The sequence below is a fragment of the Uloborus diversus genome, chromosome 2 (genome assembly GCF_026930045.1).
Source record: "Uloborus diversus isolate 005 chromosome 2, Udiv.v.3.1, whole genome shotgun sequence".
NCBI classification, from domain to species: domain Eukaryota; kingdom Metazoa; phylum Arthropoda; class Arachnida; order Araneae; family Uloboridae; genus Uloborus; species Uloborus diversus.
The window spans coordinates 60,896,869-60,924,274 of NC_072732.1; the positions used below are offsets into that span (position 1 = coordinate 60,896,869).

A 27,406-nucleotide genomic window follows, 5' to 3' on the forward strand; every position below is an offset into this window, starting at 1 on the left:
TTCTAGGATTATTGTTTCAAGGCAACTGTTAATGAAATTCATTGTTTTGGCGATTTGCTTTGAAATAAAAGAAACTTTTGATTTGTTTTTATCCGAGTAAAATGTACGACATTTTCTTTTTTCTGACGATGATTTTTAAATGGTTCACGGCATGTTTTTTTTTTTTTTTTTTTTCGTTAGACGGATGGCTTATGATAGCGTAGTTGCTGGGCAAGTTTGGCGATAAACAATAGAGTTATGGAATTATTTTTACATTTGAAAGATATTATTTAATGTCTTTCTTTGTTTATTTGGCGAAATATTTTATATTGCAGTAAAAACCGCTTCACTCGCTAAATAGAGTTTTAAAGCAAATGTAAATCTAATTTAATCATTTGACGAAAAGTTTTAAATTCCAAAGAAACTTAAAAAGTTTTTTTTTTTTGAAAAGGTGAGTACGCATTTTATACAAAGAAAAATGATCATTTCACATCAGAGGGGAAGGGGGCGCCAACTTTTTTTTATTCAACGGACCTCCATTAAATTTTTAGCACGGGCATCGCTGTGCGGGTATTGCTAGTAACAAATAAACATTTAATTTGTTCATCACAGATTAAAATCTAAAATGCTTCGTAAGTTTGAGTGTTTTTTCTGATAAACGAAATATGTATTTAGAAACGACGCGTCATTTAATCTATTGTTTTTGCGCCGACATCAAAACTTAAGTTTAAAAATAGCCTGAATGGTATTTTCAATTAATTGTCAAAGCCTTAATGGTCATAGTCTCGATCTTATTGATTCGGTCTCTCAACGATGTAATATTCTTTTATTATGTGAAACATGGCTTGAAAATGATGATACTAAAATTATTCCATCTTTTAAACGTATTGTGCAATTAAAGCATCAAAATATAAGAGTAGCAGTTTATCAGAATGATCTTGATTGCATAAATATTATCACTCCAAATATAGGATTACATGTTCATAATGCTACAAGCTTTAATACGGCTACACAAAACAATATTGGTGAAATGTGTATAGTGGAATGTTTCAATGAAGCAAAGCAACAAATTATTATTGCCAACATATATATATTTCCAAACAAAAATAGTTCAAGTATTATTCAATTTATTCATAAACAGCTTTTAAATTATACACAAGAAGGTTCTGCTTTAGATAATGAAGATTATTATACAATTCTTTTAATTTTAACCGGAGATTTTAATGTTAATTTTGCTTCTGATCGAGCTAAAAATTTAGTATCGTTTCTACAATCCAAATTACAATTAAAAATGATAAATAAGCACGAAGAAGCCACTACAAGTCATGGAACTGTGTACTTGATTCAGTCTTTGCAAGATTTTTAGATAACATATAATGCAAAAATTTCGTTGCTCATTATAGCTGCCGTAAGCCAATTGTTACTTTCATAGGATTAAATAATGATAAAAATTTAATCCTATGAAAGTTATCACTTCTGCCGAAAGTCCCGTGACGCACTTTTTTTTTTTTTTTTTGCGTATCACGGCATAAAATTTTCATGAACTTTTAAATACCAACGAAAAATATAAATACCTTGTGTGTGGGTTTTTTTTTTTTTTTTTTTTTTTTGAGCAATCACGATTGCTTATTGCTTTTATTTGACTGTTTTGATGTGCTATCATTTTATTTTCCCGCTAGCACCCTCTGCAGCATCACCTTCGACCGGCTCCTCACGATGCTGCTCCTATAGCGAAAACCGTCTCCAGGTTGCGTTCATATCCTACACTTTCATGCATACGTACACACACGTACGAACAAACACAAACACATACACACATACACATACACACACATACACAAACACCACACATACACAAACACATACACACACACATACACGCATACATACAGACACCTACACATACACACATACCTACACACAACTACCCACACACTCATGCCTGCACACAGACACAAACACACACGCCTACATACACACACACACACACTCGTGATTGCGAAAAACATAATTTGAATTCCAGATGTCAAAATTCAAATTAATTTTTTTACTTTGACAACCTTTCATTCTTCTGAAAGGACGATGAGTTCCAATCTTATCTTCTGTATGGTCCCTTAAAACTTTGAACTGGAATATCTCCTTGAGTTTTGGTCGCATAAATGTCAAGTTTTCAATATAGTAATAGTTTTCAATGGAGATCATTTTTCTAGATATAAGTTATGGGACCTAAGTCTCGTATAAAAGTTCAAGTTTGTATTTTTTATTCTCATTTTTATTTTCACATAAACTTTCAATATCTTAACTCCGCATCCGATTTTGAACATTTTTGCAATTGGAAGTATGCATCTGGGACTAACGGTTGCGAAAATAGAGGTCTTGCAGGTTAAAACGGAACACACACACACACACACACGATTAGAATACTGAAGTATTTAAACAATTGCACAACATATTAACATAGGTCATAATCGAAGTTTACAATTATTAACCACTTCTCCTGTTTTCCTTCATTAACCGTATTTTTTCTTTTGGGAGGGGGGGGGGGCATAAGCATTCCTTGATGTAAATATTATTTATACAAAAACGCAAAAGTCCGCTTTCGCATAGTGGCTTGAATTTTAAGATCCGGCATAGCAAACCACTTTTATTGAAAGAAACGCTTTGATATTACTGAAACGTGTTCGTATCTTTGAAAGAAAGCCGTAAAAACATTTTAAGTCTATTTACGTAGCGAAGAGTTGGAGTTAAAATTTACGGCAATGCATATGTTAGATAAGCAAAGCCTTTTACCTTATTTTTTACTCTTTGCCATGTGTTAAGTTAAGCGCTTTAATGTTTTATTTATTTTTTTATTTTACTTATGAACCATTTGCGCTAAATCATAGACAAAATTTCGAAAAAAAATTTAAACTTCTAAAACTTTGCTTTTTTGCTTATCGGTGCATGTAGAATTTACTTTTATAAACTCTACATTTTTAGTTAATCTCGTTAAAATTCATAAAATAGACGGCCGATGGTATAAAAGTTCAATGTATTCATCAAAATGTTGTTTTTAATGCACATTTCAATACATTTTATCAAGTTTTTATACTACTTAAAAATTGAAGACAGGGGAAAATAGACGTCTTATGATGCTAAATAATTTAGTATATGTCAAGCTTTTAGTCTCCGCGTGGAGAGGATGAAATGTTACTCTTAATGGAAAAAAAAGTGCGTCACGGGACGCTCGGCAGAAGTGATATCTTTCATAGGATTAAATTATTATCATTATTTAATCCTATTAAAGTAACAATTGGCTTATGTTAGCTATAATAAGCAACGAAATTTTTGCATTGTATGTTATCTAAAAGTCTTGCAAAGACTGCATCAAGTACAGTTCCGTGACTTGTAGTGGTTTCTTCTGGCTTATTAATCATTTGCAGTTGTAATTTGGATTGTAGAAACGCGATACTAAATTTGTAACTAGATCAGAAGCAAAATTAACTTAAAAATCTCCGGTTAAAATTAAAGGAATTGTATAATAATCTTCATTAACTAAAGCCGAACCTTCTTGTTTATAATTTAAGAACTGTTATGAATAAATTGAATAATACTAGAAATACTTTTGTTTGGAGATATATATATATGTTAGCAATAATTTTTTGTTGCTTTGCTTCATTGAGACATTCCTCTATACACATTTCACCAATATCGTTTTGTGTAGCCGTATGAAAGCTTGTAGCATTATTAACATGTAATCCTATATTTGGAGTGACAATATTTATGCAATCAGGATCATTCTGATAAACTGCTACGCCTCCTGCTCTTATATTTTGACGCTTTAATTGCACAGTACGTTTATGAAATAATTTTAGTATCATCATTTTCAAGTCTTGTTTCACATAATAAAAGAATATTACAGCGTTGAGAGACCGAGTCTATAAGATCTTCGTTGCGACTGCTGTTGCGTGTGTTGCTGATGTTGATGCACATCTGCAACGACTTCCATTTAAATAGCCCTAAAATAATGATTTGTAAATAAATATTGAATGTTTGAATACGTAAGAGAGAGAGAGAAAGGTGTTTGCTGGTTATATTTTTATTTAAAAAAATTTTGAAAGAAAAAAAAAGAACCGACTTCAAAATTGCTCTAAATGAAAAATAATTTTATTCTTTGATCACCATTCAGACTACTTTTAACCATAAGTTTTGATGTCGGAGCAAAAACCATAAAATAAATGACGCGTCGTTTCTAAATATTTCGTTTATCAGAAAAAAAAACACTCAAAACTTACGAAACATTTTAGATTTACTCTTTTATGAACAAATTAAATGTTTATTTATTAATTTTGTTTTCTCGGCCACCCCCAACGCCCGCGTTGTGGAGTATGCAGAGATGAAGTTCGTTTAAAATATGTACGAGGTATTTTTAGTATAACTAATCGCAAAAATGTTTTTGTTTTGAAAAAAAATTAAAAGATTAAATGCTGTTTTGAATATATATTGTTTACAATGTTATTAGTATTATATTATATTATTAAACTCACCTTTCGTTAGAAGATTGCGTTATGTTGCGACGATCATCCATCTTCTGTTAGTTTCATTATATTTTCTACTATCCCTTAAAGCTGACTTACAGAGTAAAGAAACAAAATTTCCCCGACCATGCGCGTTGTGTCGTATGCGCGTACGAAAGGAATGCCAGACTAGAGTTGCGCCGTTACGCGCGTTATGTCACAAATTGGTTTACTCTCCCATAAGAAGTTATCACTTCAAAAGCAATGAGGGTGAAGATGACCCACTATGGTTTCAACACCAGAATGCAGTTCCTTACAAAAGAAATGTGGATGCCTTGTAGTTTACAGAACTTTTTTATATGTAAATAATACGAATTTCGACTAGTATAGGAAACATTTAAAAGTGAAAAGAAGTGCAGGAGTTGGGGTCGTGCGCTAGTATCTCTGTCAGACAAATCGATATGCAATTCAGTAAACTCTGGATAATTCGAAGCCATATAACTCGAAACTTTCTTTATTTCGAAGTTTTCATTCGGTCTCAAAATAATTTTGCGTTTTCAATGCAAAGTTGTCTCTATTTCTCGATATTTCTAAGTCGAAGTTTTAACGAAAGCTTCGTTTTCATTTTATGCATAAAAATGCCGACAAAAAAAAAAAAAAAAAAAAAAATTCCTTTAACACTTTGCTTTACTTATCAGCTTGTATGAGGGAGATAATTTATTTACAATAGTACTCCCCTTAATGCACACAGTGTTTCAAGATTGCGTGAAAACTTGCCGATTGTTTTACTTTTTGCTGTAACGGACGACCTGAAATTTCATTGCGGGTTAATCTTTAAGAAAATTACAATTTTCGCAAAAATTGAAAAAGTAGCCATTATTTTCTAGATGACTCAAATATGCATGGTTTTAGGACAGAAAGGCGCTGAAAAGCAATACAAACTGAAGTTAAGAAAAAAAAAGGTCCTACTGCAGAAATAGCACTGCTTGAAGAACTGTGGTTTCATAAACAGCAATGATTAACGAAGCTAAAGTGACCGAAGAATGGGATTATATTGAAATCTTTGTTGAGATGAACTAGGCAGAAATGAAAGATTACTTGATTATTAAGGAAAATGTATCTTCACGTGAATCCTTGTTCTACGAAACGGCTGGCTGTGCAATAAGATATTGGAGTAGTCCTCTAGAACAGTTTCTGATGAAGAACATTTTACCACATACCACCTCCAACTATTCAGCAATTATCAGGTTTTGCAAATAATTTACTTTAGAACACGGAAAAATCCGAAAACGGGGCTAAGTCGAATTGTGTTTACAAATTTCATGACGTTTTTAGATGCGATAACGAAAATGGAAGCAGTCAAAAATAACTTCCTTTTTCGAGGTATCTTAATAAAATTTATCCTCTACGTAGGTATTTTTTTGTCTTTCAGAAAATTAATTTTATTTGAACTATAAATGTTGTAGTCTATCAATAATGCACTATTCCTGAAAAAGAAAAATTATTCTTGAGGAATCTGGGAAAGGAAGTTCTGATAACTCAAACTAATCATTACTAGAAGGTTTTAACCCAAGCCCGGATTACCCAATAGGCCAACCTAGGCCCTGGCCTTGGGGCGCAAGCCAAAAAGGGCGCATATCCAGGAGGAGGAAAAAATGAACAGCTCATTAGAAAAATAAAAGGAAAGTGGCATGCTAGTATTTGGATAGTAAAAATACAGCTAGAACTGATTGGGACCTTACCACTGAGCAGAAAAAAGCAATTAGAGGAGAGGGGGCGTAATGCTTGAGTCTAGGTACTGTTTCTGGTCAAAACAGATAATTTTCTAGGGGCGCCGACTCCGAGGGCGCTGCGATGCTCCAGCAACCCCCCCCCCCAATATTTGCGGGGGTGTCGGGCACCCCCACTATCAGCAGAAGACTGATGAAAACCTTTTTGTATGGCCTCTTTTTCTACAAGCAGAAAAAAGAGGCCATACAAAAAGGGACGAATTTTTAAATATTTAGCTAAGCTTAACAAAAAGAACAAATTATACTGTTGTGTTTTTGTTCCTAAACTATTTGTGTTTTGATTCTCACTAAAATTTTCTCTGCTTTAATTTAATTCATTCTATTTTACTTTATTTTATTTTCATTTATTTATTTTTTTCTCGTAAAATTTTTTTGTGGTAAAAACCCGAAGTAAAATAAGATATTTTCCGCCTAGTGCTTCTGTTTATAAAACTGAAGCACATTTTCTTGAGAGTTATACGCTCTGAAAAATTGCCCTTGTTTGGTCCATTGTGCTCGGTGTTTGAGCACCCCCACTGGTTTTCAAAACCCGGTGACACTAAATTTTCAATATCTTTGATTTGAACAATGATTTCAAAATTCGGTAAAGCTATGATATAGAAAGTGTTCAATGTAAAAAACTTGTTCATGAAACAATTTTTCTCTTGATGTCTTTAAATCATGTCAATAAGTATATGTTTTGCAATTAATAATTTATTAGTTCATGTTTAGTTTTGACAGTCAATAATTAGCGGCGCCCGAAGCTTAAATTTTTGAAGGAATGAAATTATTAATTTACCGAATGAAGTTTCAAATTTTACGGAATGACAAAACACGAGTATGCATAATTGCACGTGTAGCAAAATCTAACGAAAACAGACAATAGACATAACTTTAAAGAATATTTTTATGTTGTCTCCAAACTGTCAGACATTGTTTGACGCATAAGGAAATTTTGGGGAGTTCACAGTGACCTCCTGCGGCCTTTGCCAATAATATCCCCTATTTTGTACACAAAATATTCACCATAGTCTGCTTTAGTTCTCCACACTAAGCATTGCATACAAGTTTCCTAATAAATAATTTCTTTGACAGAATTTTCTATCTTTTCCTTCATAATTACCTCTGTTATTGGGTTTCACTTCCAACATATTATTTTTCTGAATATTTTTTTTTTCAAAACATCATCTAGATCACAACAAAGTTGATAAAAATGAAACAAAAATTAAATATATTTACAGAGAGAGACCAGCAGTTTTAAATATTTTCAAGGTAAAAAATGAAACTATCAAGGAATTCAAGAGTCATGATATCTAAATGTAAATGAAAAGGGGAAAAAATACTTCAGATATCACTGCTAAATATCATCTCAGCTCAAACCGGTAAAAGCTTTTTCCTTGGCTACAGACATTTGTTACAAACAAATAAAAATTTTGAGGCGGAAAATTTGAAAATTTCACAATGGTAACCTAAAATTGCGAATTTTATAAATTTAATTTCAGAAAAAAATTACAGAAGAGATTCCCCCAATCCACTTCTACTAACATCTGCAAAGTTTTTCTGAGTTTGCTTTTTATGAAACGTTAGTTTCAAAAAGTTTCCGAGTGTTTCTATATTTTCCGAACATTATCGAGATTTTTTTCATAGGACCTCAACTTTTAAACATCTGTGCAGGAGGGTCCCCCTCCCCTTCTTAGCATTTTGAAGATGGTCTAAAATTTCGAAAATTTTCCGGAAAAGAGTCCTCAAACCCAATCCCTTTACCCAGCACCATCAGATGCATTAGAAGTCCTACAAATGCATATTTAGAGTTTTCTTTTCAAAGGCTTCATATCATAACAGATCGTCTAAAACTTTGTTTTTAAGTCCTCAAGCCCAAAGATTTTCCAGGGAAGTGACCTTGACTTCAGTATCCCAACCCCCCTTCTCCAACTCATTTAAAATCGCCTAAGATTAGGACCTGAATTTAGAAAGAAAAAAAATCCGGATAGCTGCAGAGTTCAGCCTTTCTCCAACATTATTAAAATTGTCTAAAGCTTTGTTTTTAGGACTTTAAATTCGAAAAATTTACGGAAGAGAGTTACCCAATTCCATCCCTCCTCCTTTTGTTATTAAAGATGGCTCACAATAAAGTATTTAGGTTTTTAATTTCGAAAACTTTCTGGGGGAGAATGGCTTAACCCCATCCATTTCCCTAACATCATAAAAGATGTCTTCGAATGTTGCAGTCTTTAATTTCAAATAAGTTCCTTGCTAAAGCAACCCGCTCATCAAAAAAACATCCTCTAAAATTGTTTTAGGACCTCAATTTCTTCGTTGTCTCCCAGCATCATTAAAGTTTTTCAAAAACTTAGTTTTATGACTTTAATTTCGAAAAGGGAGGGGGAGAGTTCCCTAACCGATCCCTTTCTCTAACATCATCAAAGATGACCGTTACTTCGAGTTAAATGGCCTAAAATTGCATTCCTGAAGCGTCAATTTTGGCAAATTTCTGGAGTGCACCGGCAAATCCACAGCCCCCCCCCCCCTTTTGAACATTAGCCATGGGAAAATTGAAAATGAAACCCATCCCTTAATTTTCAAACTGGGGAAGGGGCGCGAAATTTTCACTTATCTCCCGGACGCTGCTACGCCTCTGAGAAAGAAGAGGGGGGGGGGGGTACGATTTCGGGGATACACTTCGAATATGTGAAGGGAGTAGGAGGGTGTAATCTCTAAGTTTGGCCTAGGGGCGTAAATAGACGTTAATCCGGCCCTGTTTTAACCAGTCACCTTGGGGCTTCGAGTTATTGAGAGTTGCCTTTATTCCCTTTTTCTGCACTGCGCAGAGAAATCTTTGCGCAATCCGAAAAAAGAAAGATTGTGCATCAGCGAACGCATAGCTCCTGAACTCCGGTGAGCTTCCGTGAACTGTTGAATTTTGAAGACGTACGAAGATGCAAAATTTCTGGAACCTCTCTCTACCTCCTCTGCCCAAAATTCTGAATTGTCCATGGGTAACTTTCCATTCTGATATCACATCATACCGGAAATATATATACATATAGTTTCCAGACAAAAGTTTGAATACAGTGAAATCCCGTCACAACTAACTTCAAGAAACCACAAATTTTGTTCACTGTTACGGGAATTTCGTTGTAAAGGAATTCAAACAATGTAATGGTACATAAAAAGTAGTCGAAAACTTAGTACTGCATAGTGAATAAAATATGACAACGTATATAAAGTACAAATTCAGAATGAAAAAAGGTTAAAAAACCAGCACATGCTGGTTTTTTAACCTTTTTACTTCCTTTTACAAAAAAGGAAGTATTGTATTCGCGAAAAAATTTTCACTCAAAAATCGCCCTTAATTTCCATTTTGCTCACCCCCAAATGAATGTTGAGTTTTTTTTTCGATTCGACCACATGCGGAAAAGGGCCTAAGAATGTAAAGACACGCGAAATATCCATTTTGACCATCACCGAGGTAATTACAACGACTTTTCTCGTGACGTCTGTATGTATGTGTGTATGTGCGTATGTGCGTATGTATCTCGCATAACTCAAAAATGGTATGTCCTAGAAAGTTGAAATTTGGTACATAGACTCGTAGTGGGGTCTAGTTGTGCACCTCCTATTTTGGTTGCATTCGGGTGTTTCTAAAGGGGTCTTTTGCACCTTTTTGGGGGGAAATCATTGTTAATTTCGATGCAAACTCAAGTGGTGTTATAATTTGGCGGTCACTTGGCGATATATCGCCAGTCTTTTGGTTGCCAAGTTTTGTCGCCAACTTGGCGAAAAATTTGGCGATTTTTTTTTTTTTTTTTTAAATCTGCTTTCAATGTGGCCATTGCTAGTGATATTTAAAGAGTTAGAGAGAGAATCCCATTAAAATTGCAATAATAGGGAAATAGCATTAAATTGGTGTAAAAGGAAGTCATGTGATGCACACATCAGCTCGTTTCATTCTGAATTTGTACTTTATATACGTTGTCATATTTTATTCACAATGTAATGGTAATTAAGTTAGGACTGGTAATTTATTTCGCTGAAACGGATATTTCGTTCTATTGGTATTCGTTGCAACTAGATTTCACTGTATTTATTCTTTTTATTTATTAGCTTTATCCGTCACGGCCGATGCAAATGAGCCCCATTTTACTCACTCTTTCTGTTCTATTTCTTTCTGCTGCCTATTTTCATATCCCACTATCTACACACCCGCAAAAAAGGTGAAAATAACTTCGGATCCACTACCCTAACGGATTTTGCAACCACCAACTCATCTTGGAAAAGTTTTCTCTTTTTTCCCTTCATCTTTTATGATGAATGATCTTTCAGGGAGTAATTATTTTACAACGGGAAAGACTGATTATCTACATTCACTAATGAATGTTGTGCTCTAACTTCCTCTTTTTGACGTATGCGTACGTCACTTCCTTAAGTGATTAGCAAGTTTTAGTAGCAACGATGCCGCGTTTTAAAGCACTGTATTAGATTTTTTTTTCTTTTTTTTTTTTTAGAGTTATTATGTTTTTGTCATCGTTTGCTTTAACTGATGGTGAATTCACATCCATTGCGAGAGCGACAAAAAGTTTGTCGTACATTTTGAGCGCACGTCAATGGTTCTGCATAATTTAATAAAAACGCCGTCATGTTCCTAATCAAATACTTATTGCAATTTCTATTCCCTCCTTAAAAAAGATTTTCACCCAGAGTATCATCACGATTTGTTGATTTTGCTTTGACAGACATATTTTGTCGCTGTCGCGATTTGTCTGAATCTAAAATAAGTCTTGTTACTGTGATTCTTCGTCTTTTCCCCTTTTTTCTAAATATTAAACTTCAGAGTGAAAGAAGCACGAAAACTTGAATCGAGATCAGTCAAAAACAAACCACGTTTTATCAGCGTTTATTGTGAAAAAGTTGGGGATTCTCTTTACTTTCATTTTGTACAATATGAATCCAAGCATGCGTCATCTTGCTCAATTATAATAATACTAGTCCCCCCCCCCCCCAGCGTAAAATACTCTTTAATATTTATTAGAAGAGTGAAATTCACTTTGACTTCTTGACTTTCTAGAACGGACAGTACAGTACTATATATAAAAACATAAGATATTGAGCTCACTTATAAAAAATTGCACTGTAATTTACTTTCATCTTGGCATTTTGATAAAATCCTAATCACCATCTCGGATCGAATGCATTGGTTTTATCTCATCTTTATATCGAGAAACCTATCATATTTATTGTCTCATAATTTATGCAAAACACATCCTAAACATTTCATACCATTAATAAAGCTCACAAAAGCCCACTTGAATGGAGATGGAACCAGAAAATCTTATTTAGGACATCTGGAAATCTCTGAAACGGTAGGCGGTAAGCCCACCCCTCCTGTGATGCGTTCATGGTTCACTTTTATTTGCGGAGGCAGCGGCAAATGTTATTCACTCTTAGATCCGGATCTATCAGTTTGCAACGTGTCATAATCTTTCGAAATGGTTGTCATAATCGTTGCAATTGTGGAAGATTGCCATGGCCGTCACGTTGTATCTTGTTTTAACATCTTAAACATTGTCGCGGTTTAAGGAAAAAAGTTATTTTTGTGTGTGTCAAAGAACTTTGATCATTAAGAGCTGAGTAGTGATTCATCATAATTGATTATTCATTTTTGATTTTATAATTAGCAAGTTGTCTCGAGATATTTCAAAACATGGACCTTATATTGCGCGGGTTTTATATTCAGGTAACACGATTTCTTGGGTGACGCCTTAAATGTTTCTACTTTTTTTCTTTTTTTTTCAGTCTTATTAAGTTTGTAATTTCATATTACAGTTGAATATCTTTATAACGCCGACCTATACAACTCAATTATCGATAAACCGCACAACTTTTCAGATGTAAACAATAAGCTTTGCAGTTTAAAAAAAAGTCATCTGTTTGGCCTTTCAAAAAAAAAAATTCTTAGTCAAATTAAATTTTTAATCAGTTTTCCACCCTAATTCAAAGCTTTTAAATGAAAACTAGTAATTACTGCAAAGGAAAAAAAAAGTGCCTGATTGCTCTTGAAAATTGAGCTGTTGAGCATGCCATGAAGCTAGCAGATAGTTCAATTTTAGCAGCTATCAGCAGCCATCAGATAGATAGCTAGCAAGATCATTCACTTTTGTTTGATTGTGAAACATATTGATTTGTGAATGACAGTATGCACACTAGTGTAAGAAATTAAGAGAATTTTCAGATTTGGCCAATTATTTCCAGAACTATGTTCTGGTTCAACTTCAATGAAATTCGGTATGTACATACATTGAAACAATACAAACCAAATAGCCATCTAAAATTTAAAATACACATGCATGGTCATAAAAAAAAAAGCTCGTTATAACGGATGGTATAAAATAGTGGTTGCAAAATTGAACAAAAAAAATTTTAAAAAAATGGGTTAGTAGGGGAATATGATCCCCTGTAACAGACATATAGGCCTCGCAGTGTGACTTCTAACTTGAAATGAAGCAGTTTATGGCATCCTGGGGAAATTTTTTCCACTCGTTCAACAACGCTATACTCAGGCTGTAGAGGATCCCCGGAGGGGTATTGCGAGTTGCTATTGCCCTCCCGAGAGCGTCCCAGACATGCTCTATAGGATTGGAGTCTTACACTAGTGTATATTATATTGCATAATTAGTGCTTTAATACTCCTAGCAGTTAAAACTTAATCTCAAGTGTAAATATATATTGGTATATTCTGAATATTATTTTCTAAATTTGTGAAATGACCTATATAATACCAAAACCTGTATAACGCACAACCTCTGATCCCAAAGTCTGCGTTATAACCTTAGAGCAGTATGGTATAACGGTCTTCTACATTTCGTAAATTGTTGCGGACATTATTAGTCGGATTATGTGGGTGAATTAGTTAACTAAGTGTGCTTCTTGTTTTACGCTTACTTTTGTCAATTGGCTAGTACTGATAGTAATTTTACAGATTGCTCCTTTTTTTAAAGACAGATATAATGAAAAAAATTTTAATTTAGCTAATTTCTTTGAACTTCTGTTTTTACTGTTACGCAGATGTAAAAAGTGCCATAAACATGTTGTACAAAAATCGTGCATGAATAATATGTATACCGCGAATCTTTTCAGGGCATTTAAACAATCTTTTCAAATCAAATAGTAAAAAAAAAAAAAAAAAAAGGTAAAGGAAACCGAATCAAGTTTATCTGCTTAAAAGACAGTTTTATGAAACAATTTATAGGATGAAATACCTTCCTTCTTCTGAGGCATCTAATAATTAAGTTTTATAGACAGTAAATTTTGAGGAACGTGAAATTAGAGTGGATTGTGTCACTTTTTCAAAATGGGATTTGAAAAAAAAAGAAAAAACTGCCGTTTCATTGAGATGTTACAGCCCGCTTCAACGAAAAGAAGGCTTTTTTTTTAAATTAAAACGTTGACGAAGTCCTATTTAAGAGTACGTAGGGATATTTCGTCGGCTGAGAGTACTACAACTAGGTACAGTAATGGAGACCGAGAGTACCTCGGATAATCAAAAACTCGAAAACCACAGACTCCCAAATGGAGAGAGAAACGTGGGTAAATTGGTGACATGAACGAAAACGTCGTGAAAGAAATCAAAAATGACATTTATTGTACATTTTGGGGATTGAGAAAATGACGAACTTGTATACAAATATGGAATTGGACACAGTGGCGCAAGAAAAGGGTGGACCCCGGTTTAGGATCCCTTCTTTGAAATACAAAATGTAAATCCCGTAATGAAAATGAAATTTATTGTCTTCTCTTTTGAAAGATTTTTTCATCATCTAACAATTTTTAAGCACGCATGACTATATGTGTAAAACTAACTATAACATAAATTATGGCTGCGTCTACTTACATTTATAAATATTAGAGCTGGCCATTTTTATCCTGGACACCCTGTTGGGAAGTCTGTTGTTCTGCCCCATTGATTGTACGTACATCCATACATACACACATATGTAAAGTACATGTTCCAGTTATTAAAGTTATTTGTTGAAGGAGTCCAGAACTAGTTTTTCACTTTTTTCTTCTCCATGAACTAATGTACCTCAGTTAATCCGGAACTCGGTTAGTCGGTGCTCGGGTAACCGCGGCTCTACTGTAACTACAAATTCGGAAAAAAAATGGAATATTTCATTTTCGTTCAACATTTTTGTTTGAAAGAAGACATAAATACTTCTACTGAAGCAAAACTTAGAAATGGTAGTTTAATAACATTTGAATCAAGTTTTCACAATCCCAAAAAAGATCAAAAGACATTTTTTTCCCCTTCGAAGCAGTATGAAAAGAAATCTGATTTGTAGTTCCCTATTTGTGGCATTCATCGATTCATTAACTACTGTTCAGAAGAAAACAGATCAAGTGTTTAATTATTTATTTATGTCAATTTTTACTTTTATTTAAATTATAGTTTTAGAAAAAAAAAAAAAAAAAAACTTCTTTCTCCTGCAGGAACGATGATATAAGAAGATCACTGGAAGTCCTGGATAATGTCCTCGCCGAGTTCGATGACTGTCTCGATTGTTGGGATTCGATGCCAGCCTTCAGCAACGGCAGCGAATCGATGACTGCAGCAACAATTCAATCTCAGCTGTAAGTATCAAACAATGCGGACACTTTCCATTAATAGCGTGCATTTCTGGAGAGAAGAAAATAAACACCTATAAGTTCTCGGATTTATGATGTTTTTGTATTTGAGAAAGAAAGGGTCATCGAACAGGGAAAAGGGCAATTGCGATTTCGAAGCGATCGTACGTATTAATTATTGTTCTTCCGACTGTTTGTTTTAAAATAAAAAAGTAATAAATGGACATAAAATTTGTATCTGCTACGTGCACTTGATTTCATTCTAACCAGGTAGCACACTTCGTATCATAAGCGTTGTAAAATGATTGTTAACATTGTGACAACCATTTTAAAACGTCACTTCGTATCATAAACGTTGTAAAATTGTAGTTGTTGACGTTGTAACAACCATTTTAAAAAGTCACTTCGTATCATAAACGTAATAAAATAGTTGTTGACGTTTTGACAACCATTTTAAAAAGTCACTCCGTATCATAAACGTCGTAAAGTGGTTGTTAACGTTGTGACAATCATTTTAAAACGTCACTTCGCAACATGAACGTTATAAAATGGTTAGGTTGTTAACGCTGTTACAGCCATTTTAAAACGTCACTTCGTAACATAAACGTTGTAACAGCCGTCCAAAAACGTTTAGGGTACGTTTAAACGTTACGTGTGCTACCTGGGCTGTACCATTGAACCCTAGAATTGGTTGTTGTCAATCAAAGTGCGTTTGCAACCTTAAAAACATTGGAAAATCCTGGGATTTCGCGTTTTTCCTCCTAAAGGCCTTGAAAGTCTTGGAAAATTGGGAAAATGATCAAAATGTCTGAAAAGTCTTTGATTTTCTTGTATTGATGGGACAATCGCGAGACATGATTTTTACAGAAGATATGCCACATAAAAGGCTCCTGTCATAAAAGTGTCTGCCAAAGATGGAAAAAAACTGAGTAAAACCAGTAAAAACCGTCTAAGTAAAAATACATTTGTGGCGCTTTAAACCAAAGTGGAAAAAATGAATATGTTTTTTTACAGGGATGCGCCTGTTTGTAATATGTTTTTGAATTAAATATGCCGATTTGAAAATGAAAATATAAATGCATATATTTTGAGTCGACTTTGGACCCAACTTAAGCACATGAAATTCTATTTGAACGCTTTTTTGCTATTTCCGTGTTTCAGGCCATTTGTTGCAGCTTTTCGAAATTTTGTTCATAAGAGTATGCTAATGTGCTTTTAATCTTTAAATTTCTGCAAACATCTATCAAATTCAGTAAATTACCGCCCAATAGCCAGGGCTAAAGCAGAATTACGTGAAATACACCACCAGCTCAGTCATTTCCAGCCGAGGACTGCAGTTTCGTGGTTATTAGCACTCATCAGCCCGGCATAGGAAAGTGACTGAGCTGGAGATGGAAAACCTCTTAAGGAAGCCAAGAGTGCTCAACAAACTGGTAGCTAATATAGAATTAGCGCAGACCAGACGAGTGACCGAAGCAATGGTTCGGTTCAACTCGAGGATTGAAGGCAAAGGCATGGTATATTCAGTAAATTATCGCCCAATAGCCAGGGCTAAAGCAGAATTACCTGAAATACACTGCCAGCTCAGTCATTTCTATTAGGAATGCGCGATTCTCCCTTTCCGTGAACTGAGTGGCAAATGAATGTGCAATCCGCGAAATGAAAGTATTATGCATTGAACTATGTAGTAGAGAAACCAGAACACGGCCTGATCGGTTGCCTTTTACATGTCATGAGGAAGAATGATTCAAATTTAGTTACGAAAACAAGAATTCAACAAGATTAATTTAGCTGATTGATAAAATTGAAATATAGAGGAAAGGACAAGTTGCTTTTTTTGCATTAACAAGGTGCTGACAGAAAAACACCTTTAACAGCATTCGTTTATTTTTATTAGGAATGCGCGATTCTTCCGTTTCGTGAAATTCGTGACTAATGAAAGTGCAATCCGCGAAATGGAAGAATTACGCATTGATTAATCAACTAGCAGAGAAATCAGCCCACGGTCCGATCGGTTTCCTTTTACATGTTATGAGGAAGGACGATTCAACTTTAGTTATGAAGACAAGAATTTAACAAGGTTGATTTAGGTGATAGATAAAATGGGAATATAAAGGAGAGGACAAGTTGCTTTCCTTGCATTAACAAGGTACTGACAGAAAAACAACTTTTACAGAATTCCTTTTATTAGGAATGCTCGATCTTCCCTCTTCGTGAACTGCTTAGACAAATGAATGTGCAATTCACGAAATGGAAGGATTACGCGATAAACCAGCACACGGCTCCTGACCTTTACATGCCATAAGGAAAGACGATTCAAACTTAATTACGAAAATTAGTTTTCAACAAGCGTAATTAAGCTGATTGATAAAATGTGAATATCGGCGTGAGGAGAAGTTGCTTTTCTTGCATTAACAAGGTTCTGCCAAAAAAAAAGTTTACAGAATTCGTTTTTTTTAAATTTATTTATTGATTTATTTTATTATTATTATCAGGAATGAGCTATTCTACTTTTTCTTGAACTGCGCAGAAAAATGACTATGCATTCCTCGAAATCGAAGGATTGCACATTGATTTTACTGGTAGAGAAACCAGTACACGACCTCTGACACTACCTGTCCGCATGGTCCGAATGACTGCCTAATATGCCTTTTACATGCCATGAGGACGATTCAAACTTAGTTACGGAAGCAAGTTTTTAACAAGATTATATATTTACAATAAATTTAAAATGAATCAATACCTTCATGAAACAACCTGGTTCTAACCGGTGCAAGAGGAACGATATTTGGGATTAGGAATTGCAATACCGGTACACCGAACAGCGGTATTCCGAGCGATTTTGCGATTTCGAAATACCGGTATTTGCTGAGGTAAAATACCGGTATTTTATCGGTATTAGCTGAAAATAATCAATATTTTTACTTAAAGAGTTTTCAATTTAACTTATTAAAAGTATGCATTTTTATTCTAAATGTACATTTCTTTTTCCATGATACAGAACCAAAATCAACTTATTGATGTAAAAATTTGGCTTCAAAAGCGCAAACTAATAGACTTTCATTTAATAAAAGGAGCAAAAAGATTGCAAAGTGATATTTTCATCACTAGATGGTGAGATGACTTGCATTTTCGTGCTCTTTTGTGCACCATGTTTTTCTACTTTTGCATTTCTCTGATCACTCATTTTCCCTTTTGTGAAAGTTATTTGCGAGGGTAATTTCGAATTAATTTGGCCTACATAAATAGTTTGTTCCAACCATTAATTACAGTAATATTGCAGTAATTTATTGTACTGCATTTTGACAAAAGCTTTCTCCATGCTCCTGCTAGAATAACAAATAGTAATTTGTTGTCATCGGTATTGGTTTGTTCTCCTTCCTCAATATTTAGCTTTATACTTTTAAATATGATATCTAGAAAATATATAAGTGCCTTTAAAATTACTATAAAGGTAAGGCACAATTAACTGGAATCTATTGTCAGATATTTGCATAATTATTATTATAGAATTTTGAAAAGAAAACGAAAACGATTAAAATAAACTAACATGATCAAATTTAGTTAAATTCATACTAATTTTTTTACCAAATTGCTAATAAAAGCAAACACAAGCCCATCCTGATCAAAAGAAAATCGTTAAAGATGATGTTAATACTGGAAATTATCGTCCCTCGAAGAGAAATTACAGCAAGGGATACGTTTCCAATAAATAAATGTATAAATAAATAAATAAAATGAAATAAATAATTTAATTAATTAAAAAAATAATAATACATACAATACAAAAGAAACTGACTCACACACACATACACAAAAGAATTTATCCAAAATAATACGCAAGAGACAAAACTATTTGAAGATGAAGGATTATTTGAAGGTGAAGGATGCAATTAGAGGAGGTGTATCGCGCGTTGTTAACAGTACCAGTGACCTGCGTAAATTCAGAAACAGTATTTTCAACAGCAGGAAAGTCGTGCTCTAAAATAAGCTTCAGGCTTAGAGACAATTCAATAGAGGCATTAGGTTTCTTACTATTGTTGATTTTTAAGTATGACTTTTGTTCCTTCATTTTATATTTGTTCACAATACGTTTTATAAATAATACAATTTTTGCGCAAAATTATGAACTGTGGCAACGAAACAATATGTTTTCGATCAGTTTCTGAGAAATTTCTAATACCGGTATTCCGGTGTCGTATTTTTAAAATACCGGATACCGGTATTGATATTTTGGTCCGGTATTGCGATCCCTACTTGGGATGGAATATCCCTTGACTTACTGACCAAACTTCTCACAGTCCAGCTAGTTTTTTCATTGCTCTGTATTATTTTAGTGCTTTTTAAGTCCAACGGAACCTTTGAAATACAGTTCTGCTAGTTTCGTTCAATTGTACAATGGCAGTACAAGCTGTATTCTCTTTTAAGGCTTGTAGAGACCAAGAAATTAGAGGATGCTAGATTAAAACCGGTGGGAACTTTTTAAAATTCAGTTTTGGTTTGTTCTGATGATCTCAAGAAATGGACATTTTTCATTGTTATTACCATTTAGTTTTAAATTGATCCATAAAGATTATTGAGTGGAAAACTTTGAAATTTTGAGTAGTATATTACTTGTTAACGACTAAAAAGCCCTTCTATGTTGCTACAAAATGTAATGCGCTATGCAAATATTATTATGTTAAAGTAATTGGGATGGATGCAGGAACGGATAGCTTCGCTCTACTCCACTAGCCCTCTGTCAAAAAGTGTGTGATTTTCTGAAATTTTTTGCACGTATTTATCAGAAGAGGTCGCTGTTGCTTGGTTTTTTCCAAAGTACAGATTGACTTTAAATAAATCGTAAATAAAAGATTAAAATGAAAAATATATATACGTATATCTTTGCAATTTATGATTTTTCAATTCAGACAAGACTCGTCAAAGATCCTTAAATTAATTCTACTATTTCCTTTAATAAAAAGTTTTAAAGATATAGAAAAAGAAATATTCAATAGGTTTTATTTTAAAGTTTTTCGTCCTTGGTTTTTGTTTAACCAGAAGTGTGTTGGAACTTGACTTAAAAATGGTCACTAATCGTTACTCACTTTGAGTTTTTTTTACAACGACGCTCAGTTATTCAAAAATTAACGCTTCATTTTTTTCTACAGATGAAGTTTTTAACCTCAAATAATATTTCAGAGAGCAGGGTTTGCAGTTTTTTTTTTTTTTTTGGTTTTTTTTTCTAAATATTGAGCAACAAATATTTCTTGTCTGAAAGGAAATGTCTATTTGTACAGAGCAATGTAGCATTCAAATGATAAGACGATGGAAATGCTTTGACAGTATTAATATGTCTTTTACTTTTTTTTTTTTTTTTTTTTTTTGAAGGGGAGAGGCTTTATTTTATAGTTCAAAATCTGCTGTTCGAATGCAGAAATTTGTTTGCACGGAATATATTCGATTTTTTTTTTTTTTTAACATATTTGTAAAACTTATTGTGTTTGGACATCGTTCGTAAATAGTGATTGCATGCATACAAGCAATGATAAAAAAATGTGACGTAAAAATAAATTTTTAATATAATTCTTTAAAAAAATTGTTTTGAAAAAATGAGTGCTATCACTTTTTTTAAAATTCTTTTTAGAGTTCTTGGTGAAAATGAAAAAGAGGAGAAGCGAATATGCCGCCAGCAGAATGAGGACTCTGTATTTTCGTTCGAATGCCTCCCGATAGACGGCAGCACTAGTCATAATTCTCCTTCAGAACAGGTAAAGTTCAATAAGGAATTCAGGTATCTTACCACGGTCCCAATAAAAAAACAAATAACCATAGCCGTACAAAACCGAAATCTAAAAATCCAGGTCAAATACTTTAAACATGAGGTCATTTGTGATGCCTTCTTCTGGTATGTCTGCTGATCGGTCTTATTTGTGTTTGTGTAGATTTGACTAGTGAGGTAAGTTGTCAAACTCTTGTGCTATGCAGGGAAATGCCGACAAATCTTTGAATACTCGCAATGGTTAAATGTTTTGCCATTGTTGTTATTTTTATTTGAGTAACTATTACTTTATTTGATGGTCAGATGAATTTTCTTTTCTCTTTTTCTTACTTTCCCTATTTCTCTCTCGCCGTATTTTTCCCCCCTCATTTTTCTACTTTTTTCCTTTTACTTTCATTTGATTTTCATTTTTTGCTAACAACTTCATGTTTTCCAAGCGAAAAATTATTTAGAACTGTTATCCATTTTGGATAATAGTTTCCCTTTATCATATAATATATAAGTTCAAAAAACCAAGTTTTTTGGTGGATTTTTTGTCAAAACGAATTATGTTCAACAAAAATTTATGTATGAACAAGATTTATGTTCGTGCATATATCGTAGACTGAGAGTGCTACAACTAGATAACTACAAATTTAACAAAATAGAACGTTCCACTTTTGTTTTAAAAAAATTTCTTCGATAGAAGATACAAATACTTCTGTTTAAATCAAGTTTAGAAATGCCAATTTGATGACGTTTAAATAAAGCTTTCACATTCTTCAAAAATCGTTGAAAATCATAATCCGTTAAGTTTTCTATCGAAGCAATGTTTAAAAAAAAAACTGAGTTGTAGTTACCTAAATATAGTATTCTCTTCACGATATAAAAGTTACTTTGAGTTACTTTCTTATGTGTTTCGAAAGATTTTTTCGTATTGTTAGTTGAAACGTTAATAGCATCAGGATTAGGGTGCGCAAATTTATTGCGCCAAAGATTTTCCAATCTGAAAATCCGATAAATAATATTTTATGTAAAAGAAAGCTTTGCTTTAGTAAAATCTCAGAGGAGTAAACATCACAGAGGATTTGCTTGTTGTAAATGTATTCGTAATTTTATTCATTCATTTTTTTATAAGGTGTGTAAATTATTTGAGCAAAATTTTGAATTTTAGGGCCTGGTTAAGAGGGTATAGAACCAATTTGGAAGATGAATCCGCCATTCTCTGAGTTAAAATGATGTGTAAAAATTGAAGAATAGTTTTATTTCTGAAAAGATACTGCTACAAAAAAAAAAAAAAATATATATATATATATATATATATATATATATATATATATATTATATATATATATATATATATATATATATATATATATATATATATATATATATATATATATATATATATATATATATATATATATATATATATATATATATATATATATATATATATATATATATATATATATATATATATATATATATATATATATGTACGGATGTGCATTTTCCCCTCAATTGAATATGGATTAGAAGATTAAAAGTCAAGATATCGTAGTAAAGATTTCAATTTTGATATTTCTCTTTCTGTCTTTTCTACAGTTTTTTTTTTTGGCTTGAAATAAATACTTTTTTTCCTCTGCAAACAAAACTTTATCAGTAATCATGATTCACTAATGTTGTATTTGAGAAGGGGGGAGAGGAGCTGACTCCCGAAATATTTGGTTTTTTATTGTAAAAGCAGTGTCAAACACCTTTTCTTTTGGTGTCTTCCCCCAAAACCTAATGTGAGTTCCCCAAACGCTTTTTCTCCAACTACAGCACTGTGTTTCACAAAACAGTTCAATAAAAATTTTCTAACAGCTCATTACTTCAGAGTTACAAGTGTTTATAAGGAGGAGGTTAGTTCCCTAAACTGAAAATTCTAATTCGGGTCATAATTAAAATGAATTATTGACTGCACTGTTAGTGATAACGTTCGTCGTTGCTGTTTTATTGATTTCTATAATTTTTTATTTATTTATTTCACATTTTATCTTTTCAATTAATGATTTGAGCTCGTTCTTTCTATTCACTAAGCAATCTTTCTGAAATTACCATTTTTTACTGTAATCATCATCACACCTACGAATTTCTGAAGTTTTCTCGACAACCAGGGGTTTCCAAACCTCTGTAATTCCTCTACTATACCAAGGTCAAAAATGTTGTTAGCTCATTATAATGTTTAATGTAAATTACTTATATATGTCCATGAATCTGGGTTTTATTTGCACGGTAGCTCACCTTACGGAAGCTGAGCTCCTGGCACTTCTTTTTAATTGTGTGTCAATTTTAACATTACTTTGACTGTTTACGTTCGAAAATAAGTTTTTTAGGATACAATGTTCCTGTACTTCTTATGCTAGAAATTAAGGCCTGTCCTTAACGTAAGTTCCAACTATAAATTTCTCAACGTTAATATCTGTTAAAATGTTCAATTTCATTACGCAAGTCGGTTATTGAAAATTGTGTTCTTCAATTGGTTAGTATGATTTAATGCAGTGGTCGGGCGTAACGCGCCGCAAGTAGCTACGCCATTGTAATCGCTACATTTTTTTGGTAGTTCGTAGTGTAGCGTACTATTTGTTTTAAAAAAAAGTAGAGCATCGAGTTGTGCGATACAAAAAAAAAAAGAGTTTGTAGTGATTCCTGAAAATTACTTATAAACGTTTCATAACTGAAAACTTTTACAAGCTGAAAACTACATATAATATTTTATATAACAAAAGTTAAAGAAAAAAAAAAGCAAGGTTCAAACGAATCTGACTGGCCACTGGCGCAATCTTACGTACGCGTGTGAAATCACTGTTTCCATTTACACAAGAGGTAAATCGAAGCAGTTATTTCATTTCTCATGAGGTTGATGCAGATAGATAATCACAATATAAATAGTCCGTTTAGAAGTGAGAGAAGTCTTACACCAACGACACTCAACGAGTGGTCCATAAATCATATGCTATCCGCTGAAACCACCAAAAGGTTTCTGGCAGCATTTAAGAAGGAAAATATGGAAAAAAACATCTGCCCAAAATTTGTGTAAAGTAAGCATAGAAGAGTAATTTATATCAAAATTCAATTTTCCCGAAACAGGAAGGACGAAACAGGAAGGATCCAAACTTAGTTGTTTCCATTTACCCCAGAGTATACCACATATGGGTAAATGGAAACAATTAAATTGCATGTTAAAAATAGCAGAGAAGATGAAATTTCTAACTAAATGTTTTTAGTTACTTTACAAATAAAACTAGCTGAAACCAGTTACTTAGCATTTTTAAACCTGCTGGAGTGGACATTGTAAGATCACTAAACTTTAAAAACAACTTATTTCACTGTGTCGTCTTGAAACAATGATGACATGTACACGTTAGTTTGGAAAAACGCATAACTCTTAAAATGTCTTCTTTACGTTGCTATAACTTCATACACCAATAGTTTAGTTTATGATCACAAACCACAAGTGTTTAGTTTATTATCACAGGTGTGGTAGTTTATTATCACAAGTGTAATTACCACAAGTGTGGTAGTTTATTATCACAAGTGTAGTTACCACAAGTGTGGTAGTTTATTACCACAAGTATAATTACCACAAGTGTGGTAATACCAAGTTGGGGTTTACCCCTTTATTACCACAAGGGTAGTTACCACAGGTGTGGTAATACCAAGTTATTACCACAAGTGTGGTAACAAACTTTATCACCACAAGTATGGTAATAGAGTTTGTTTTGATTTACCGTAACTACCCAAGTAACACTGAAACGTTACGTCATCGTTACATCACGTTGCAATTAGTTGAAACATCGTTACCGTTTTCCACACAACGTGATATCACGTTGCTTTATCGATTCGTTACAAAAAGCGTAATTTTGAAACGTTACATCACGTTGCAAGTTTCTTAAATTTGTAACGTTGACAAACAGTTGCAAAAGAAACGTTACTTATCGTTACTTTTCGTTGCACCTTGCCTCGTCTTCGGCAACCTCCGAATCCTAGTGGCCATTTTCAGTAAACAACTTCTGGCTTGCTATGCCGCCATTGTTTGCAGCTTCGCAATCGCGATCTCTCATCACTTTTAGCGGTAAGTACTTTGTATTATTGTTAGTGTATTATTGTTGATATACTTATTTAATTTAAAAAAAGTGTTATTACATATTTTTATGATGTTAATGAACTGCCGTTGATCGGAGTTTGAGTATTTTTCCCACCGTACTTTTATTTATAATATTGTATGAGAGAATAATGTTAGGTGTTTTTATTTGAGTATTTATTCATTGATTTCTTAAAAAGATGCTGAAGCTTGGGGAATGGTTCCATTAATAAGCTATAAAAGCGATAAATGATACCATTTTTTACTCATTTAATCGGCTTTTTGCAGAATGATTTTGACAAAATAATTGTAGCAATTTTTTGAAAAAAATTTTGTCATGTAACTGAAATTATCTTTAGTAATAATACTTCAAATTTTAGTTAAAGCACTGATGTAAGAGGATTTTTTCAAAACTTTCATGCCTTTCGAAAAATATTTCTGGAGTTCTTTAGTAATAATAATTATAATTTTTTCAAGGATTTATTTATGAAAAAAGTTTTCATTTAATTTGCAGTAATATCGTTAATTTTGACTATTAATAGAACTCTAATTGATGTAAATTCGGCTATGATATGTTATGCTCTGTTTATTTTTAAATGTCAGGAGTGCTCTTACAAAATATTGTGAATGAAGCAACAGTGTGAGAATACTCGAACGCCTTTAAACGGAATGAGACATTTTATAAATTAAAAAAAAAGGAAAAAAAACCAAAGATTTTATAAAAGTATATTAACGCTAATTGCATTAACAAAAAATACAGAATACTTACTGTATCAAAAATTAAGGGTTCAATGAACCCACCTCCATTCTCACCAAGAAAAAAAGACTTTATTCAAGCTTTGAAAAAAAAAAAATCTTAATACAACGTTTAAAAGCAACATGATGTAACGTGATAAATAAAGGTTGATGTAACGCTTCAAAAATCGTTGATGTAACGTTACTGAAACCGTTGATGTAACGTTACTGAAACCGTTGATGTAACGTTACTAAAACCGTTGCTTTTGCGTTTTGCAACGAGACATATTTTCGCTCTATCAACGTTACCAGTAACGTGATGTCAACGATTCAGAGCAACGTGATGTAACGTGATTTATGTTACTTGGGTAACTCTAGGTTCAATCTTGATTTGCAAGTTAATGGGATAAAACGTTATTTACCCTCATTCAGTTCCCTCCCAAAGGTAAAGTGATTTATGCCTCTTGAATTTATGTATGTGTTAAAATTCTCTTATTTTATCCCTTCCAGGGCAAAATCAGCTCTGCTCCGCCTATACCAAAGAGAAGTCCAACCACCCAGCTGACTGGTGACAGAAACAGCGGCCTATTCGTCTTCCCGCCTGACAGCAGTTCTTTAGACAGCTACGACTCCATTCCGTCGGATTCATTTACGCAAGACTCCGACTTATCTGGAGCCCCACTTTATCAACCTCGTCAACTGATTAGCGGCACCTTATCAGTCACGAATGACGATGAGCTGGGACAAGCGGATTGCGTCAGTTCTGGTGTGAGCTTATCCGAAACAATGGAATCCAAAGAGTCTTCCAACACGCTTTCTCCTTTCCTGCAACGTAAAAAAATGTTTGAGGACAAAATTGCCGAATCAGGCTCTAAATCGCCTGTTCTTGACAGATATCGTCACGCCAGTTTGAAAGTAAGAAAAGTTAACAGAGATTATCACGACAGCTCTGGACCTATGTCGCTGTCTAGCAGTCTATCTCCAGAGAGTGGTTTCGCTAGTGACGAATCGCCATCCCAGTCTTTCCGAGATCGTCGAATTAGACCGCCTAATTTAGTAAAAGTGTCGCCTCCATCCGTTGATTTTCCAATGTCCTCACCAAACCACGCTGTCGATTGCAACTGCCAACAGCGGATTCAGCTGCTCAACATAAAATTTGCCGAAACCAGACGCCTTTTGAGAGAAAATAAAATAAAAGCGCTCAACCAAAAACCTCCTTCTTTCGTTCCACCTCCACCACCAATACATTCTCCAAATAAGGACAAACATTTTAATGAACGCGAAAAAGAAAATTTTTCAAAACCTTTCACTCTAGAAATATCTCGCAGTAAGAGTTTCGATTCTCTACGCAATACTTATAATTTAGATGTGAATGATGTGCGTTTACAGCAGCAAAAATACCAAGTTCTTAGCGAGAAATCATCAAACCTTAAGACAACTTCTTCTTTGTCTTGTTCTTGCAAGGATACATATATTGCAGAAAACGATGTTTTTAAGAATCGAAACTCTCTTTCAAAAATCAATAATTCTAGTTTGTGCCGATTATGTTCCAGATCAGTTCCTACGCCATTGTCCGAGACCATAGAAGACATATCAAACCTTCTTCCTACAGATGCCCTCAACAGACCTCACTTAGGTTTATCATATTCCATGGAAGACGATTTGTCCCCAGGGGTGAAAGAAATTCGACACACATCTACACCAAAGACTGATACGTCCAATGTTAAGAATCACAAAGATTCGTACAGCCTGTCGACCTTTAGTTTGTCTGCCAGCAGTCTGGGCTACATTTCTAGTCAGAGCGATCTTGAGCTCAGCAACTCATTGACAGAATGCGACAAAGTGCCTGTGACTTCACTGAGATCGCAGACCCTGCCAATAGGTATTTTCAGCCTTTTAAATTGTCCTTACAATTATTTAGAATCTGAGTTGTATAAAT

At 33.5% G+C, this 27,406-nt stretch overlaps 1 protein-coding gene across 5 annotated transcripts in view; it reads left to right on the forward strand.

The window, feature by feature from the left end:
- Positions 1 to 27,406, forward strand: part of LOC129235177 (uncharacterized) — a 193,223-nt gene that overhangs the window by 101,495 nt on the left and 64,322 nt on the right. For all 5 annotated transcript variants that reach the window (XM_054868866.1, XM_054868867.1, XM_054868868.1 and 2 more), the window contains 3 exons: positions 14,729 to 14,869; positions 20,490 to 20,613; positions 25,978 to 27,349. In XM_054868866.1, coding sequence (XP_054724841.1) covers positions 14,729 to 14,869; positions 20,490 to 20,613; positions 25,978 to 27,349 — 1,637 coding nt within the window. The remainder of the gene's footprint in view (positions 1 to 14,728; positions 14,870 to 20,489; positions 20,614 to 25,977; positions 27,350 to 27,406) is intronic.